This window comes from Dipodomys spectabilis, unplaced genomic scaffold (assembly GCF_019054845.1).
Source record: "Dipodomys spectabilis isolate Male_0828 unplaced genomic scaffold, ASM1905484v1 ptg000023l, whole genome shotgun sequence".
Lineage (NCBI taxonomy): Eukaryota > Metazoa > Chordata > Mammalia > Rodentia > Heteromyidae > Dipodomys > Dipodomys spectabilis.
In genome coordinates, this window is record NW_024870700.1 from 5,999,261 (window position 1) to 6,018,639 (window position 19,379).

General features: G+C 34.8%; 1 protein-coding gene across 1 annotated transcript in view; it reads left to right on the forward strand.

Moving 5' to 3' along the window:
• The window catches only part of Dync2h1 (dynein cytoplasmic 2 heavy chain 1), a 169,353-nt gene that overhangs the window by 116,386 nt on the left and 33,588 nt on the right, over positions 1–19,379 (forward strand). Inside the window, exons 76-81 of the mRNA XM_042674847.1 lie at positions 4,664–4,824; positions 6,096–6,221; positions 9,610–9,720; positions 11,762–11,917; positions 14,809–14,884; positions 17,967–18,175. Coding sequence (XP_042530781.1) covers positions 4,664–4,824; positions 6,096–6,221; positions 9,610–9,720; positions 11,762–11,917; positions 14,809–14,884; positions 17,967–18,175 — 839 coding nt within the window. The remainder of the gene's footprint in view (positions 1–4,663; positions 4,825–6,095; positions 6,222–9,609; positions 9,721–11,761; positions 11,918–14,808; positions 14,885–17,966; positions 18,176–19,379) is intronic.

Sequence of the window (19,379 nt, forward strand, 5' to 3'; positions counted from 1 at the left end):
ACTATCATTGTATTGTTTAGGGAAATTATTCTATTAGCTTCTTTCATTTAAACTTGAATTTTCATAAGGACAGTATCATAGCAAAGACTTAAATGGTGCTATTTGCCAGAGACTAGTTTGAGTACCCTCTGTGTATTAGCTTCTATACTCTTACCTCATTAAGCTCCTGCTTAATGTTGTTTTAAAGCATCAGTAGAAAATAAGCGCACATTTCCTCAGGTCCTTCCTTTCTCTTAGACCCAGACTTTACAGTATAGTTTGAGTGACAAAAGCAAGTTTTATGTACCATTACGGAAGGATGGGCATGAGAGGTGGAAAAAGTTGTTTGACTCAAAAACATTTTGGTGCAGAACCACATAGGTTTCTGGTTTCTCGGTCTCTGTAAGATCTTTGTGGAACCATATCTCTTGATGTTTTTGATACCTCAATCCACAAAACATAACATCCTGTACCTTTCCTTTTTTTTTGAAGTCACAGTTAAGTGAAAATTACACAAACCATAACATTTGCACTTGTCAATGCTTTAAAAGCACAATAGTAGTAATAGGTGGAGATTTTTCCAGTATATAGTTGTACTTTTGTATGCATTCCTAAAAATTTTTTAAAATTTTTTATTATGAAAATACCATACAGAGGAGTTACAATTACATGGGCAAGATAATGAGTACATTTCTTATCAAGCATTGTTGCCTCCTCCTTTGTTTCCCCTTCCCATCCCTTCCCATATCCTGCCCCCTCCCCCACCCATAGTCCCCCTAACCCCCTCCTCCCGCCCCTGGCTAAAGTTGTAAAGTTCGTTTTCGACATAATGACTTGTACATCTCACTGTTGCAATGCGTCCACCTGTATCCCTATTTAAACATTTTGTTTTTTCCCTTCCCCTCCACAAATTATACCAACATCAAATACAGTGAAAGCAGGGGTTATACTGTGGGGGAGGGACATACAAAGCAACAAAGAAATATCTTATAAATATGTTAGAAACAATAGCAAGAAAGAAAAAACATTTGAGTCCTTATCTTCGCCTAACATCAACTTATCTGACCATTTCTGCTTGTCTCAGACATACACTAGTTATTAACAAATAAGGGAAACCATGGGGCCTATGTTTCTTTGGGTCTGACTTACTTCACTTAATATAATTTTTTCCAAGTCTTTCCATTTCCTAACAAATAGGACAATGTCATTCTTTCTGATGGAGGCATAGAATTCCATTGTGTATATATACCACATTTTCTTGATCCATTATATCTACTGAGGAGCATCTGGGTTGGTTCCATATCTTAGCTATGGCATTATTTACCATAGCTAAGTTGTTGTGGTAATAAACATAGTTGTGCTGGTAGCTTTAGTATAGTCTTGTTTGTGATCATTTGGGTAAATGGCCAAAAGTGGGATTGCTGGGTCATAGGGAAGCTCTATGTGGAGTCTTTTGAGGAACCTCCATACTGTTTTATGCCTAAAAGTTTTTAGGATTGGTCTACTGACTTCTGTCTTCAAAATGTTTTCCATATGTTTATAAGCTATCATTTAAAAGTTCATAGATTACAACAAAGATTCTTTTTTTTTTTTTTGGGTCCGGTCGTGGGGCCTGAACTCTGGGCCTGGGCGCTGTCCTTCAGCTCTTCAGCTCAAGGCTAGCGCCCTACCACTTGAGCACAGCGCCACTTCCGGCTTTTTTTTTTTTTTTTTTGCTTATGTGGTGCTGAGGAATCGAACCCAGGGCCTCAGGCATGCAAGGCAAGCATTCTACCTCTGAGCCACCTTCCCAGCCCCACAACAAAGATTCTTAAAGCTTAATGAGAATTTCTCCACATGAATGATGCTTGGGAAATTGCATTTAATTTTAAATCTCTAAAATTTGAGAAATACTTATTCTCTAGCAATTTGAAATTTTAAAACATAGGTATATAATAAAATCCCAATTTTTTACATAAATTCTTCATTACTAAAACTGTTTGGTCAAATACAAAGTCATTCATTTTTTGCTTGGAAATAATATGGTTTCAGAAGTATGTTAACCTTTCAAAGCATTTGAATAAAAATTGGAAATCATGAGATTAGCAGTTAATGCTATACGCCTAAAATGTCATTTGACCTGGAGATGAAATAGTACTATTAACAGAATTATTCCCAAGACTGACTTGGTAGAGGGTCAAGCTATAAGATCAATAAAATGAAAAGGTCTTGGGCAATAGGCATTCAGACCATAATTTTAGAAAAACTAGGCAAGTGGATAGATGATAAGTAATTAAGAATCCCCCCAAATTGTTAGGTTTTTATTTAAACTTGCTTGAGTCATTATGAGAAATTGTAAGTATATAGATGAATCAGATACAAACCAAACAGTGAAAGGTGCTATACAGAAAATGTAAAAATGGGGCTGGGAAGGTGGCTCAGTGGTAGAGTGCTTACCTTGCATGCATGAGGCCCGGGGTTCAATTCCTCAGCACCACATAAGCAGAAGAAGCTGGAAGTGGCACTTGAGCTGAAGAGCTAAGGAATAGCACCCAGGCCCAGAGTTCAGGCCCCACTATTGGCAAAAAAAAAAAAAATTAAAAATGATTGGTATGTTAGAACTGACCAGGTAGCCCATAAAATTTGCCTGGAAATGTGAATTTATAATTTTAACACCTGAATGATACAGTAGCCATCTACTGAAAGCAAAAAGAATGGAAAATATAGAAACAGATGGTACAGGAGTCCAAGGGCTTTTGCACGCTGAAGCACAGTGAGCAAGATGAGAAGTGTACAAGGGCATGCCCTGGAGGGTTTGTAATCCTGGAGAAGGAATCTGAATTTTACTGTTTTGAGAAGACTTTAAAGACTGTGCCAAAGACATGTGATTACCTGGTTTTAAAGAAATCTGAGAAGATTGAAAACAAAGCAAAAATCGAAGTAGGGAGAACCAGCTAGGAAAGTAGCCCTAATTTCACAAACATTTATGTTCCAGTTATTAAGGCCTCAGGGAGACACATCATAAGACATTTGTTGTGTACCACAAAATGTTTGACATTTTTCATTATTTCCAGTTATTCCATTTTAAGTAGTTTCTCATTTAATTTTGGTGGATATATATTGGGTTAACTAGTGGTTACTGGTTTTTCTTTTATTGATATTTGTGTTACGTATTTTTCCAGTTGCCTTTTCTCTCCAACAAAGAAAAGGTAACTTTCTACACAGTCTTATGATGAATCCTAGCTGTGTATGAGGTGCATAGGAAGGTGAATGAATCACAGTCCAAGGCTGACCTCCATCAAAAATTTGAGATCCGTTCTCTTCATTTCCAGGGTTTTTGTTTTGTGTTTTGTTTTAACAGTTCTAGGGCTTGAACTCAGGGCCTGGACACTATCCCTGAGCGTTTGTGCTCAAAGCTGGCACTCTACCATCTTGAATCACAGCTCCATTTTCAGCTTTTGAGTAGTTAATTGGGAGATAAGAGTCTCACGGACTTTCTTGTCTGGGATGCCTTTGAACCACAATCCTCAGATCTCAGCCTCCAAGTAGCAAGGATTACAGGCATGAGCCACTGGTGCCTGGCTTTGTTTCTACTTTGGGAGGGCAAATGGAAGCCTTTTTAGCATGATTAATCACTCTGCTGGATATTAGAGTCTCCAGGACTTTCCTTTATATTTAAACATTTGTGTAATTTTTAAGTTAAATTCAGAATTGTATGCTTGAAACTTTTCATTGAAATCAGCTTTATTCAACTTTTTATTAAATACATTAATGGGGAAACATTCAAGTTTTAGCAGAAGATATTTCAATAAAACAGGAAAGCTATGTTGACTAGGACTTTGTAGTTGGGGAAAGGCAGCAGAGTAGAAGAGGCACAGATGAGTTACATTTAACTACAACTCACAGCAGCTGGGCATCCTTTGGTAGCACATTCAGCTTGGAGTATTATACACATAAAATGAGCATAGTATTTGCTTTTTAAGGTTGTATGGCTTAGCAGGTAAATTGCTTTGTTAAATATTTTTAGAATAAGAATGTGTGATGATGAAGTGGAATTTATTGCCATTTTATTGCCATTTATTCTAGTGTATTTTGACCTCAAACTGTGGATTGATTCATTCCTGTTTTACAAGTGAGGATTCTAAGGCACTGTGTCTTTTAGTGATTTTTATAAGGTCATTCAGCCAACAAATATAAACTGTCATATGTATTTTTGTCTCTAAACTAGGCACATTTTTAATTTTCTCTGACTAGTGTGTGAAATAATCTATTAGCCAGTATCATGAAAGTAAATTTGTTTACTCAGATGATTTAGAGTCTGATTTCCCACATAGAAAGCACAAGATCCATATAAATTGTATTAGTGAGATGTATATATCATCCATATAGATGGACAGGTTCAATCTTTTACAGGAAAGAGAATTTTGTACATTGAGGCAATGTTGGCTATATATTCCTTCAGCTCTTAAATGTGGTAGTCTGGATACTGATAGCCTGTCAGAAGATATCACACATGAAAAGCATTTATAGAAATGCCTGTCTGAAGCATTCAGTAAACATTAGTTATTGTGGATTTTAAGGTGAAAACATATTTAATATGTGAGGTTATATAGTTTATACAAGCATTCTCTATTATGCACCTTGTAATTGTTTTAAATAAAATGATGTATGATGCAGTTTACTTTTTAAATATATATATTTTAAGGATTGAAAGAGTTGTCCCCACTTCCTCTGAATCTCAAACGTTTGTACAAAGAAACACTAGAAATCGAGCCCATTTTGATCATTATTTCCCCGGGAGCTGACCCTTCTCAGGAGCTTCAAGAACTTGCTAATGCTGAAAGAAGTGCAGAGTGTTATCACCAGGTGGGTGCAGACTGCTCGGTGGTTTTTGACCTGCTCCTATTGCTGCCACACTAGGTTAGTGAAGTGAGCACTTTGTGTGTCAAGCCAAATGATCGCCTGATAGGTACTTGTCCTAATCTCCAGTCATTGTGAGGATGCTATCTTCCATGGTGAAAGGACCTGTGCAGACAAAGTTAAGGATCTAGTGATGGAGAAATTTCCCTGGATGATTGAGGTGGCCCATCCAGTTGGGCCACAGCACCTTTAAAAGAGGGAGACAAGACTTGAGAGTGAAAGTATGCAATGTGAAGGTGGAAGTAGAGGTCAGAGAGGAAAAGAAGATGAACTAAGGGACCACAAAGGAATGGTAAACAGTTTCCAGGATGCACATGAATGGTAGAGCTACTATTATTTTCAAATTTAGTACCTTGATTTTAAATCTATGTAAATTCTGACCTCCAGAAGTCTGAAATAGTTTGATTAAGGCATTAAATTTGTGGTAGCTTGTTAGAGCAGCAATTGGAAACTAATATATTTGCTTAAACTTTTAAGAATGACTTTAAAAGATTTATTTGGTTGCTTTTAATAAATCACAGTAATGTTTATTTGCAATTTCTTGATCTAAATTGGAAAAGACACATAAATATTGTGAATTAGATTTATCCAGTGTGATACTCTGTTTCCTCTTAAGATAGAAGCTTTCTTCTGTTCTGATAGCCCCCTTTTTTCCAAGGCAATTTACATGTGAATTTTAAAAATTTATTAGTTTATTCTTAGCAAGTGCATAATCTTTTTCATTAGGAATTTAGTTATTGATTTTAAAACCTTAATACATACAACCAAAACTTGGAAAGTAAGAGGTTTACAAGGAATAATGTAAATAGAAGACAGCAAAATAACATGGCAATTGGGAAGCTGTGCAGGTTTTTCTCTGACTTACTTAGAGCTGCTTCTTATTGAGCCATTATCATAGTACATTTGTCTATTAATTTAGGACAATAGTTGTCAGATTTAAGGCAGTGAACCTTTTCCATAGGTTGTACCGTCAACAGTAACTTTAGCAGGGAAACTAAACTAAGCATATAAACATTATTTAATGTTCCTGGAGAAGATGATGTAAATCCTGAAATTATTTTGGTTTTTCTTCATTAAAAAGCTGATCATAAAGGTTTACAGATTATTGTTATTAAAGACAGCTATGGAGGTTTATCAATCATTATGAAAATGCTTACAATGTATATATTAGAATATTACAGATATTTTTTGTTTCACTTTATTTTTTGTGTTTGTAGGTTGCTATGGGTCAAGGTCAAGCTGATTTAGCAATTCAAATGCTAAAAGAATGTGCCCGAAATGGAGATTGGCTCTGTTTGAAGAACTTGCATCTTGTGGTATCTTGGCTACCAGTTCTAGAAAAGGTAGATTCAGATAAATGTGGTACATTTGTATCAATTCAGAAATCACTAAAGAACATCAATATTAAAATGTATACTTAACTATTTTTAATAGTATTTAAACAAAAGCTTTTTTTCTAAAATAAATATATCTGTGCCAAATGATAGATCTTTTACTAGAAAGTCTCAGAATCTTTTTTCAGGGTGTATGAACAAACTCAAGAATTTATTAATCAAAATTGATGGGAAATCCTAGAAGACTTTTCCAGAAGAAAAATAGAAGATGCATAAAAGATTCTAAAAGATCTTTTTAAACCATTCCTCTGTGCTCATGTTCTGTTACCTATATGGAAAGGAAAGGGAGTCAGGGAACCACACATTCCTAAGGCTGCAGAAGTGGAATGTAAACTGAAGAAGTCATTTCATTTAGCCCACTGGCCCCAGGAGGAAAGTAACCATACAACAGAACAATTGCTGGGTAGACTTTGAATGCAAATCTGGGATTAAGTGTGCCGCTCATTTAAGAAAGATGACTTGGTCTTGGGTAAGGATTACAACCAAAGACCAGATACTGCTGGAAGGCTGAATGTAATTCAGCTAAGTGTAAAGGAAGAAAGGATCTCAGGCTAATTCTAGCAACAAAAGTAGATAGGTTAGAGATGCGCATGCCTCTCAGAATAATGTGGTGTCTTGGATTGAACTGGATGGTGGAAAGTGGGAGATAGGTGACTGGAAGAGCGAGGCTACAAAATACCTCAAGAACTCAACAGCGATAGTTTCGTTTTTGTTTTGAACCTTACTGGGGTTTGAACTGCGACATCCTGCTTGCTAAGGTATAGTGCTTAACTACTTGAGATACATCTATAGCCCTAGTTTGGAAATTTTACCCTGGGACTTAGCCAGAGGAAATCTTCAGTAGGGGTTAGTAAGTAAGTAAATGGGCAAAAGTAGCATGACAAAGAGGATCAAACAGAATAGAGTAGATTGAGGGTGGTCCTAGCCTAGTTGTGAGTTGTTGAAAATTTGTGCAATTGTAATAAATTGGCAACTACAGAATCTTGCACAAAGAAGATAATCATTAAATCTTAGAATAAATTAATGATTAAATAGATGGCTCAATGGACCATAATGTTATATTATTTGTAGTTAAATAGATTTTGGAACTGAGGTATATAGGAATAGTCATATAATTCTATAGTCTGTCTGTCTTTCTTTCTTTCTTTCTTTCTTTTCTTTCTTTTCTTTCTTGTCAGTCATGGGGTTCTGCGCCTGAGCACTATCCCTCAGCTCTTCAGCTCAAGGCGAGAGCTCTACCACTTGAGTCACAGTGCCACTTCCAGTTTTCAGAATGGTTTATTGGAGATATAAGTCTCACGGAGTTTCCTGCCTGGGCTGGCTTTGAACTGTGATCCTTAGATCTCAGCCTCCTGAGTAGCTAGGATTATAGGCGTGAGTCACCGATGCCCGGCCTTCTACTGTTTTCTGTAAAAGTCAGTAATGGTATAAAATGAAATTTGTGTGTAATGACTCATATGTCTTAAAACCTAAAGGATAAGTAGTTGTAGCCTGCTTTCGCCTATGGTTGAGTGATAAATACTAATCTTCGTAAAATGAAATTATAATTAAGTTTTAATTTTGGAACATAGAGTACATTACAAAAAATGTTAAACTTTTTTTGCTTTTGGAAAGTCTATATGAACTCTTTTGATATAAATTTATGTTTATTGTATACCCAATCAAATCACAGATGTGTTGTTTTTATTTAAAAAATTTAATTAAAAATTTTTAGATATGTTAGTTGAAGGCAAATTTTCATATAAACTTTATATTTTAAAGTTATGAAGTATAAATTGATTCACAATTTTTGTTTCATTTTGTTCCAGTTCTGAAGCATGAACTCAGGACTTGCACCCTGTCCATGAGCTCTTTTGCTCAGGGCCAGCATTTTACCCCTTAAACCATAGCTACACTTCCAAGTTTTTTGGTGTTTAATTGGAGATAGGAGTCTCATGGGCTTTCCAGGCTGATTTTGAACTACAATTGTCAGATCTCAGCCTCCTGAGTAGTTAGGATTACAGATATGAGCACTAGCACCCAGTAGCACAATGCTTTTATAGTCATTATTTTAATATTCTTTTGTCATCTCACATCTACATTTTACATATTAATAGTGGCAATTTGTGTCATAGAATATATTAAACTATTTTAATAGCTATCAGCTATATTTCATATATTCACTCTATAGATACTTGAGTAAACAGTAATAAGCCAAATGCTAGATGCTGGTTGTACCTGCTCTTTAGAGACATATCAAAAGAAACAGACCACATTAGTAAATAACTATATTGAAGCATGTTGTACACTACAAATAAGAAATGTATAAACTAGCAAGAATCACTAGTATAAACTAGTGATTCTTGAATTTTTTGTAGGAAAGTAGAGATTAAATTGTATTTTGACATAAGTAAGAATTTATCTGGTTCCCAAGAAAACAATAGAGCAGAGTGATTATGCTGTGTACAAATACTGAGGCATAAAAATCTGAGCAGATGGCTAAAACGTACATTGTCAGGGTCACAGGTAGATGAATCTGTGTTGTGAAATTCCCAGTTTAGGGGACAAGACATAGGTACTATGAAAAATTGTCAAGAAGGGAATTAATATCATTATATAATTTCTTAGAAGCATAAATAATAACAGAATTTGAAGGCCTAAGGCAGTTGGTGATTTACATATAGCAATGGTAGCTAACAAACATATCAAGGATGCAATAAGGGTTAAGTCTAAGGTGCTTAGAGTTGGTGTAAGTCATTGAGACTAAGGTCACAAAGCAAATAAACAACAAAGACAAGGTTTGGATTTTACAGAGTGGAACGACTTGCAGGACCAAGTTGTTATCCATTATACTAAGGGAGTAAATGTACTTTTACTGTTTGTTGTTGTTGTTGTTTTTTTTTTTGGTCGGTCGAAGGGCTTGATCTCTGGGCCTGGGTGCTGACCCGGAGCTCTTCAGCTCAAAGCAAGCAAACGCTCTACCACTTGAGCCACAGTGCCACTTCTGGTTTTCTGGTAGTTAATTGGAGATAAGAGTCTCACAGACTTTTCTGCCCAGGTGGGCTTTGAACTGTGATCCTCAGCTTCCTGAGTGGCTAGGATTACAGGCCACGGGCACCTGTTTCTGTTTACTCTTTTTTAAGTGAACAAGGCTATCTGTATGCACTGCATTGCACAACAGATCTCTAGGGCTTTTTCATTCTACATTCATCACACTAAGCTGGTAATAGAGAAGCTAAACATTTGAAGCAAAGAATTGATGTTTTAGAAATTTTAGTAAGATCTGATTTTTCATAATAGATTGTTAAAAGGGAAATGTATGTATTTAACTAGATTTAATTTTGGTTTTGTCAACCAGGAATTGAATACTCTTCAACCTAAAGATACCTTTCGTCTTTGGCTCACTGCAGAAGTTCATCCTAGCTTTACTCCTATCTTACTGCAGTCAAGTTTGAAGATAACCTATGAGGTGAGAAGTTTTGAAATGTATATCATGTGTTATATAACAACAATGATCTGATCATGCTCTCCAAAACTTTATAAGTAATTACATATACTGAACCTGTAAAAACTTCCTTTTATACTTAAATGAGGTGTAATTAATAATGTAAGTGATATAAAGCTTCACACGTATTTTAAAAGTTTATTTCTTATTTACCTCTTTGATTTAATGTGATAAAAATAAATAACATACCAGAGTTCAAGCCCCACGACCGACAAAAATAAATAAATAAATAACATAAAATTTACCTTCTGAACAACTTTGTTATATAACAGATTCCTTGGAACTATTTATCCTCTGGAATTAAGACCCTATTCTACTGAGTACTGTTAGTGAAATATAAAATATGGCAGCAAGCATTATGGAAAAATAGTATATACATACTTCAGAAAGTTAAAAAAAAGAGCTAGTATATGAGCCAGAAATTCCAATCTTGGTTTATATCCAAATAATTGAGAAAATCATCAAGGTTCCCCAGTTCCACATTTTTCCTTTTCCCTCTCTCTAGCCTCTGGCAACCACCTTTCTACTGTTTTACAGAGTTTGACTCATTTAGTACACTCGTTCAGTGTCTGTTTTTTTGTGACTGACTTACTTAGCACAATATCCTTGCTCATGCCTTGGCAACAGGATTTCCCCTTTTGAGGGTGGGGCAGAAATGAGGTTAAACTACAGGCCTCACATTTGCTACACAGTTGGTCTACTACTTGAATCCCATCTCTAGCTAGGAACTTAATTTTCAGACTGAGTAATGTTACATTATATGTATATACCATCCTTCCTTTCCTCCTTCCCTTCTTCCTTCTCTCCTTCCCTTGATGGACTTCTAGGTCCTCAATTTTTTGGCTGTTATGAATAGTGCATTGTACATAGGTGACCACTTCTCTTCAAGATTTTGTGGTGATTGTTTAGTTTCCAATCAGTGTCATGCTTTGTTAAGTTCTGCTGTGAAATTTTGGCATAGTTTATGATAATTTTTAAATGTTTCGTAAGCAAAAACTTTATTCTTAAAGATTAGGTTTAATAGTATATTCTTAGTTTTAACAAAAAAATTAAATAGTAATGAAAAAGTCTGCTCAGTATGCAGTAGTCAGTATTCTTAAAGTATGAACTTGAATTATTTTCTGCTCACATGAGAGACTATTTTGGAAATAAGATTTTATTTTTAAAACTTTTAATTATGGTTAGCAGACAAATGTAAACCATTTTTTTACTTTAAAATTCTCTTTGAGGGCTTTACTCTGCTTTTTTTCTAACTATTGAAATTTTGAAAAGTTATCTTTTAGTAGGTGAAATCTCAACATGTCAATTTCAACTCAACATGTCAATTTATCAGTACAAGAACCTTGATCAATGTCACTCATTTTCATCTATTCTAACCCTGTCCATCCCTTCAAGTTACTTGCTTTCATTTTCACATAGGTACATTGGTTATCATGACTATTCCCCCATCATCTCTCACAGAATTCTTCTAATCATCTCACATGCTACGTCTGCTTCACACGGAAGAACATTTTTGGAGTTACAAAATTTTATTTATTTATTTTTAAATGAACATTTTGAGTGCTAGTTTCATTTAAAATTTCATTTCTTTGGTTTATATCTGTGTTTAGCTATGTCAGGTAATGGCCATATCAACTTTTGTGGACTATTGTAAAAAAATTACATTATATGTAAATTTATTTTGAAGTCTTTATGGAAATTCAAATCAACTAGCAAAGTCTGATGGGCATATGTTAAACTTAAAAATTCTTAGCCCTGTATCAGGTAGCAGGTAGTACTGAAATGGTGATTATAAATTACAACTATATATAATTCTAGATTTATAGTTAAGATGAACTGTTAGATGTACAGTATTTAAAACATTTTATATTTGTCCACTTCCAAGTAACTGATTGAAGTCAACCTTCAATTTAGATTCTTTATCAACATATGTTCTCAAATATTTCAAATACAAATTCATTTGTGCATGTTAGGCAATAAGAAAGCTGTTAATTTCTTTATTTAGTCACCTCCAGGTTTGAAGAAGAATTTAATGCGTACTTATGAGTCTTGGACTCCTGAGCAAATTAGCAAAAAAGACAACATACACCGAGCTCATGCTCTTTTTAGTTTTGCATGGTTTCATGCTGCGTGTCAAGAAAGAAGAAATTATATTCCACAGGTAATTCAATTATAATGTGGCTAATGTTGATAAATTTGTGTGTCTAACTCAGCTTTTTGTACTAATCTTCTGGACTGCATATAGTTATCTATTTCACATTTCACTGAATTAAAATGTTAAAGCAACCTGTGACCCAAGATAAATATCCAGTCTAGCACTTCTATACTTTATATCTCACAGACATCTCAGACTTCAAAAGCTGAATCCTTGGACCCTTTTCTGTAATGTCTCCTCTGTAAAAAGCATTGATATCCATTTATTTTGGTTTTTTTTGGGTCTGGTTATGGGGCCTGAACTCTGGGCCTGGGCGCTGTCCCTCAGCTCTTCAGCTCAAGGCTAGCTAGCACTCTACCACTGGAGCCACAGCGCCACTTCTGGCTTTTTTCTTTTTGCTTATGGGGTGCTGAGGAATCAAACCCAGGGCCTCATTCATGCAAGGCAAGCGCACTACCACTGAGCCACCTTCCCAGCCCCCATCTACTTTCTTGAACTAGAATCCTAGGAGTTTTTTTAAAATGTATTTCTGTGAATTTCTGACTTGATCTATTATCTACTTATGTCTACTACTTGTGTCCTTTTCTCCATTTCCCCAAGCCTAGTCTTCTCTCACTGGGACTGCTTTGTGAGCTTACCTTCTGACTGTGCTTCCTCCAGTTTGCATTCAGCAGCCAGACTTGTCTTTCTGTGAGTTTGATTAGTTCATTACTTTCTGTTGTACTTGGGAAAACTATGCAAATTATGACCCCAAAGGAAAGATCTGTCTCTTCAGCCCCTTCTCAGCCTTGGTCTACTGTTATTTATTCTTCAGTTACGCTGGCTGTCTTTTTGGTATGAATCTACCCAAAAGATCTAGGCTTCCATTTTTCTGTTGTTGTGGCAGCCTTAGCTGGTGCTAAAACCCCATTTATTCCACAAGCCCTTTTCAGCCATAGATTGGATCTTTGTCCCCTCTTTAGATTTTTTTCCATCCTTATTTTTTCAACTTTGTCTGTTTCTGCTGGGAAACTGTTTCCTCATTCTTTCCTTGTCTTGTCCTCCCTTTAGCTACTGTCTCTACTTGACTTACAGGCCAAAGAAAGAAATCGGTTCTGAACCTAGACAGACTTTGACTGGGTAGAAGCTTTGGTTAAAACATTTTTTAAAAAATTTTACCACTCAGGTCCTTAATTCCTAAATATTTCACAACTTAATATTGATTATACGCTTTCTTTAATGATTCAAAATGCTACTGGCTCTCTAATTTATATTCCTAGCTCAGTTTACTTCTTTTAGGTTTGAGTTTCGATATTCAACTATTCATTTGACCTGCCTACTTATGTATCTCCATGTACTCTGGATCTATTTCTAGAATATAGGCTTCTTAAGAGCAGATTCTTACTGTTGCTGAATTGTCATTGGCCCAAATAGGGCCTGGTACTTACCAGACACTCCTTAAGATTTTGTTGACTACATTTTACTTTAAAATTATCTTGGGCTGGAGGTAAGGTTTAGTGATAGAGTGCTTTACCATCAGTGAGGTCCTGGGTTCAGTCTTCAGTACCTTTAAAACAAAGAACAGTAGGCAACAAGCCTTCCAATAAAAATATTTGAAATTGTTAACCTTTAGTTTACTGATCTCATCATAATTCTTACAACTTTATAGTCTTTCAGTGAATAGTTACCATCTGCTAAATTCAACACTTGTTTAGTAATCAGTGGTAACACTTCTCTTTTTGATGTCTTCATCCTTCATTACAAACTGATACAATCACTTTTTTCCTAACAGATTCTCCAATACTTTGTCTTCCAATCTGTTCTTTCCCTTTCCCATCAGGGTAACTTACCACTTAGCCTGGGTTTGATCTCATTCTTGTCTGTACCAAGTACATTACTTTCTATCACTTAATACAGTTTGTAGTTGTGCAAATATCTTAAGTGATGGTCTCCACCTCACGTATTCCTGAATCTGCCTGAAGGGTCCATGAGAGCAAGTATTATTTCTATTTGTTTTATTCTTATGTGCCCACAACCTGACTTGTAATAAAATTTAAGAAATATTTTTGAATGATGAATAAATAAAGCCGGTATCAATATTCCTCAAAACCAATGCTACCCAAGTATAAAATACCCAAGTATAACAAATTGAACTTGCAGGGCTGGGAAGGTGGCTCAGTGGTAGAGCGCTTGCCTTGCATGCCAAAGGCCCTGGGTTCGATTCCTCAGCACCACATAAGCAAAAAGAAAAAAGCCAGAAGTGGTACTGTGGCTCAAGTGATAGTGCACTAGCCTTGATCTGAAGAGCTGAGGGACAGTGCCCAGGCCCAGAGTTCAGGCCCCACAACTGGACCCCCCAAAAAAAATTGAACTTGCTTTATTACATAATTACTTTCAGCTAAGGGGAACCTCACAAAAATTGTTTTTGATGTTTTGTATTCTCTCTATATACAATGTAGAGCTCTGGATTTTTCTTTTACATAGTATTGTTATTGGATTAGGAATGCTTTATAGATTCAGTAAGAATCAGAATGAATGGATAGAAAATAATGTTAAGTACTTTTGAGACTCTGGTAATATTTTTCTTTTGTTTGTGGTGAAATTTTATAGCTACATAGCATGAATTATAGGAAATAACTTATTGTGCATAGTGTATAGAATAAAAAAATTCTACACCAGTTTTTAATCACATTTACATGTATTGTTATATATGTAAATGATAAACTATATGGTTTATGCTTTAAAGATTAGTATATTTACTTGTTAAATATATAGAATATTGATTTTATTAAAAATTCTCCAATTTATTTTTTAGGATATCCTGAGCATTTTTTAAAATAGCAAAAGCAGTCAAAATATATATACATATGACTTGATGCTGCTTAATTCTTTACTACATTTTAAATTTATCTTGATAGGGTTGGACCAAATTTTATGAGTTTTCTTTATCAGATCTTCGGGCTGGATACAACATTATTGACAGACTCTTTGATGGTAAGTTCTCATGAAGACATTTTCTATCTCCGATGTTAATGATAGATTTGTTTAGAGTGTTATTGATAGTGTGATTTTTCAGAAGTGTCAATTTCATATCACAAATTTGACTTTTTTAGTTTTTAATATTCTGACTGTCAAGTCTTCGTTATATGAGAGTCTGGTATTAGCTATGGTGGTTATTTTATATACCCCATTCAATTTATCTGTAGCTTATAGGGAAGCAGAAAGCTAGATAGATCTCATCCTCATTTTGTGACCCACAAACTTCAATTGAGTTAGACTTTCAAAACAACTGTAGAAGCTGGACATTAGTGGCTCACGTCTGTTATCCTACCTACCAGGAGGCTGAGATCTGAGGATCAAGGTTCAAAGCCAGCTTGGGCAGAAAACTCTGTGATACTCTTATCTCCAGTAAGCTGCCCCAGATTATACTCTATCTGATACTACTTTCCAGTTTTCCCTATTTTCTTCCTTGTTCCTGATGCAGTCTATCCTCAGTGAACTTCACTGGTTTCATAATCTGGAACTATGCAGCATATATGCCTAGTGACTAGATCTTCTCAGCTAACATTTTATGTGTCAGTTTTGTGTTTGCATGTAGTTACAATCCCCTTATTACTCTATAGTATGCAGTTGTATAGGTACTTCTGCTGCTGAACATGGGGCTAGTTTCATTCTGGGATGGTTAATGCTGCTGTAGCTTTAGGTGACTATAGGACTTGTTTTTGTGGAGTGTATATTCAGGAGTGGAATTACTAGGTCATAACACATGCATTTTTTATCATTGTTACTTAATGCCAACTAGTATCCCAAGATTATCTTCATTAAATAATACATCAGAAAAGTAAATGTAAGTATGTACTTCAGCAAATGTTCATAAATTGAACCCATGTCAATAACATCAGTTTCAAGAAGATTTACTACAATTCCAAAAGCACCTCCTAAACTGTATAGCACCTCGTGCTCTTCCACCTCACACAAGGATAGATACTGTCCTGACTTCTGTGAATTATGACATTAAATGCTAATTTGGAAATTTTTCTAAAGGATATACACTAATACTTAGGATATCTTGGTAGTTTTTCAAAATGTCATAATTAGTGCCTTTTACAGCTGGGAGAACCAAAGCACAGAGAGTTTGTATAACTCATAATTGTGTTTTAAAGTTATGGTGGAATCCTGTGGTTTTTACATATGTTGCACCATTGATTTGTCAATAAAAATTAGATAGCTCAGAGCAATATTGACCCTTATGGTAAAACTCTTTGCATAATCTTATAGTTAAAAAATTTCCCAATATTAAGAGATTCTGTATATGTAGAATTCAAAAATAAATAAAAGTCATGAGAAAATTTGTATGGAGATTAATTGCCATGTAATCTAGAGTAAGTTTCTTAATGTTTAAAAGCAGTAGAAACATTAGCACTATCTGTTTGTCTTGTTATTGAAAGGTTTAAATGATAAGCCACATGAAACATTGATGTTTAGTACATTTAATATATGGGTTAAGCAGTGTTTGGCTTTGTTGTTGTAATTTAATTTCTCACTTTTGTCTTGAACAGCCAACATTTATTTTTGAGAACAGTGACTATTAGGAGAAAAAGACGATTTTGTTATATAACTTCTGTAAAATATTGTGTAAAACAGCCAATGTATTTTATAAATTGGAAGGTCTGCTATAATGTTGCTGCACTCCTGGGTGACCTATTTACTCATGACTGGCATCCATCACTAATACCTCATTTGGGGAATAGCAGTGGAAGGGAGGAAGTTAGGTCTTGATGAAGTGCTCGGCTATTGACCACTGTGTATATGCAGGACAATAGTGGTAACTCTTTCTCTGCCATGTAGGTCCCTTTATCCCAAGGAGCATCGTAACACTTCTATTTTTGTGATTATCTCTGAATTATGTAATGATGAAATACAATTAAACTAGTACTCCTAACAAAAATCTTTGTTTCCTGTACTTACGAGAGATTTGAAACTTCTTATTTTCTACTGTTAATCACTGAATTGTGATTTTTAAAGCGATTTCTGTTGCAGAATGAGATCATATCTTATAGAAAACAATTGTCATTTTTTAAATTTTTGGGTTTTTTTTTGTGACTCTGGGAACCACCCCACCCTCCTGAAGCCTTGCACGCGCCAGGCAAACCCTCTACCACTCATCTACCTTACTAGCTCCTCCTACACTATGTTTCTCTCCTACTGGAATAGAAAAATGAAAGATTGACTCTAAGTCAATAGATAGAAGACTATATTGTCTGAAGGTGATTTGTAGAATTTCCCTAGTCAGATTATTTTAGGAACCAAATATTTTATCATTCCCCCATTCAATAATTCAGTAATATGCACTAAATATTCGCTCAGAATAAAATTAGGTTTGGAGGAGGTTCTTTTAAGGCATTTCAGTGGTAAGTAGGCAATGTTTTGTGGTAGAAAAGGATGACTGTGCATTTAGAATACCTCATTACCAATCCAAATTCAAACTTCCTAGACCTTAATGTCTCCATTTATGGAGTAATATTGATACTTCTCTATTTAATACTTCTGGGGTGGCAAAGATTGAGTTTATAAGTATAAAATACTTGGAAATTTTTACTTGGTTAACTAATATTTAAGTAAATATACCTACTGTTAATATGGACCATTTTAAGAAATACTTTAGGAAGTTGCAGCATGTCCTCGCAGTGTCGTGGCTATTACTGGGAAGGTAAGTGGATGAATGTAGAAGGTGGAGGAAGGCAAATATAGTCATAATAACGTATGTGAACACATGGAAATGGAACAAACTCACTCAGACTGATTTGGGAAGGGGGATATGAGGCATGTGAGAATGGAGTGACTGATCAAAATGCATTGTAACCAAAAGCAGACACGATGAACTGAACCCCCTAATAAGTGCTAATAAGTGATTTAGTTGTGTTTTGTATATATATATATAAATTTTGTATATATATATATATATATATATACATATATACACCACCTATATATCCTTCCACAACTGATAAATATAATTTTTGTATTTTTATTCACCTTTTAAAATGAGATTAATAAAAGTATTTTTAACTTACAGGATCCAAAGACATACAGTGGGAATTTGTACATGGTTTGCTTGAAAATGCTATTTATGGAGGACGAGTAGATAACTATTTTGATCTTAGAGTTCTTCAGTCATACCTGAAACAGTTTTTTAACTCTTCAGTAATTGACGTATTAAATCAAAGGAACAAGAAAAGTGTTTTTCCATATTCCATAGCTCTACCAAAATCCTGCAGCATTTTGGTAGGTAATATCATTTTCAATCTATTAGAGAAATATTGGGATTATTTTAACACTGTTAAAAATATTTTATTTTCAAAAACTCAAGTTGTTACTCCTAGGACAGACTGTTTTGTCAATATACCCTGTATGTGTTCTGTGAACTTTTGGGTATGTATTGAAGATTTATTGATTCTAGTGACGATTGACTAGTGCTTAGGCAAATCTGCAATTGCCAAGAAAAGTGTAGTGTAGGGCTCATGTTAATATCTAGAATGGGAGATGTTGCTTTCTAATAGGTGTGACCTACTCTGAGGAGTGCAAAGAAGTCAAGTTTTCTTAAATCTTACCTTGAGTTTCTGGCTCATAAACTTAAAACAGGCCTGGATATATGCAAGGAAATCACAGCAACTATTGTGTGTCGCTTTGACCTCCAGTCATCACTTGGAAGACTTCCAGAATACAGTCATCTTCCAGAAAACAGTATTAATATAGCAAAAAGATTTCAATCCTACTTCAATTTATCATAAACTTACAGTTGTACAAATGTCCCAATATTTTATTATAATATTATAATATATATATATATATACACATATTCGATGTAATAAAATATCTATTTATATATATACACACACATCTATCTATCTATCTATATCTGGGGCTTTGAACTCAGGGCCTCCTGATTGCTCTGGTGCACTACCACTTGAGACAAGTTCCCAGCTGTTTGTTGTTTTATTTGTTTTAGATAGGATCTCTTGTTTTTGTTCAGTGATCTTTCTATTTAGACCTCCCAGATAGCTGGGGTTACAGATGCACACTAACCACAACTGGTTTATTTGTTGAGATAGGATCTTGCTAACATTTTGCTCAGGCTGTCCTTGAACTGTTGTTCTTCTGATCTCTGCCCTCCTGAGTAGCTGGAATTATAAGGATTAGTCACTACCCTCAGCCTACATCAAATATTATTATAATGTATTTTTTCATGAATTGCAAATGTATGTGTGTATATATATTTATGTGTGACATTATATATTTTCCTAATTTGTGTGATGTCTTTTTTTCTCACCCAAATACTTTTAAAGATATTTTTGTTTGTGACATAACTGTCAAAACACCAAAAATTTTAAGAGTAAATATTAACTATATTAATATTACCTTATGTATTATGTTAATGATTATCACATCTGTTTTTGCTTTTAGTATTTTTACTTTTCCCATTCAGTAA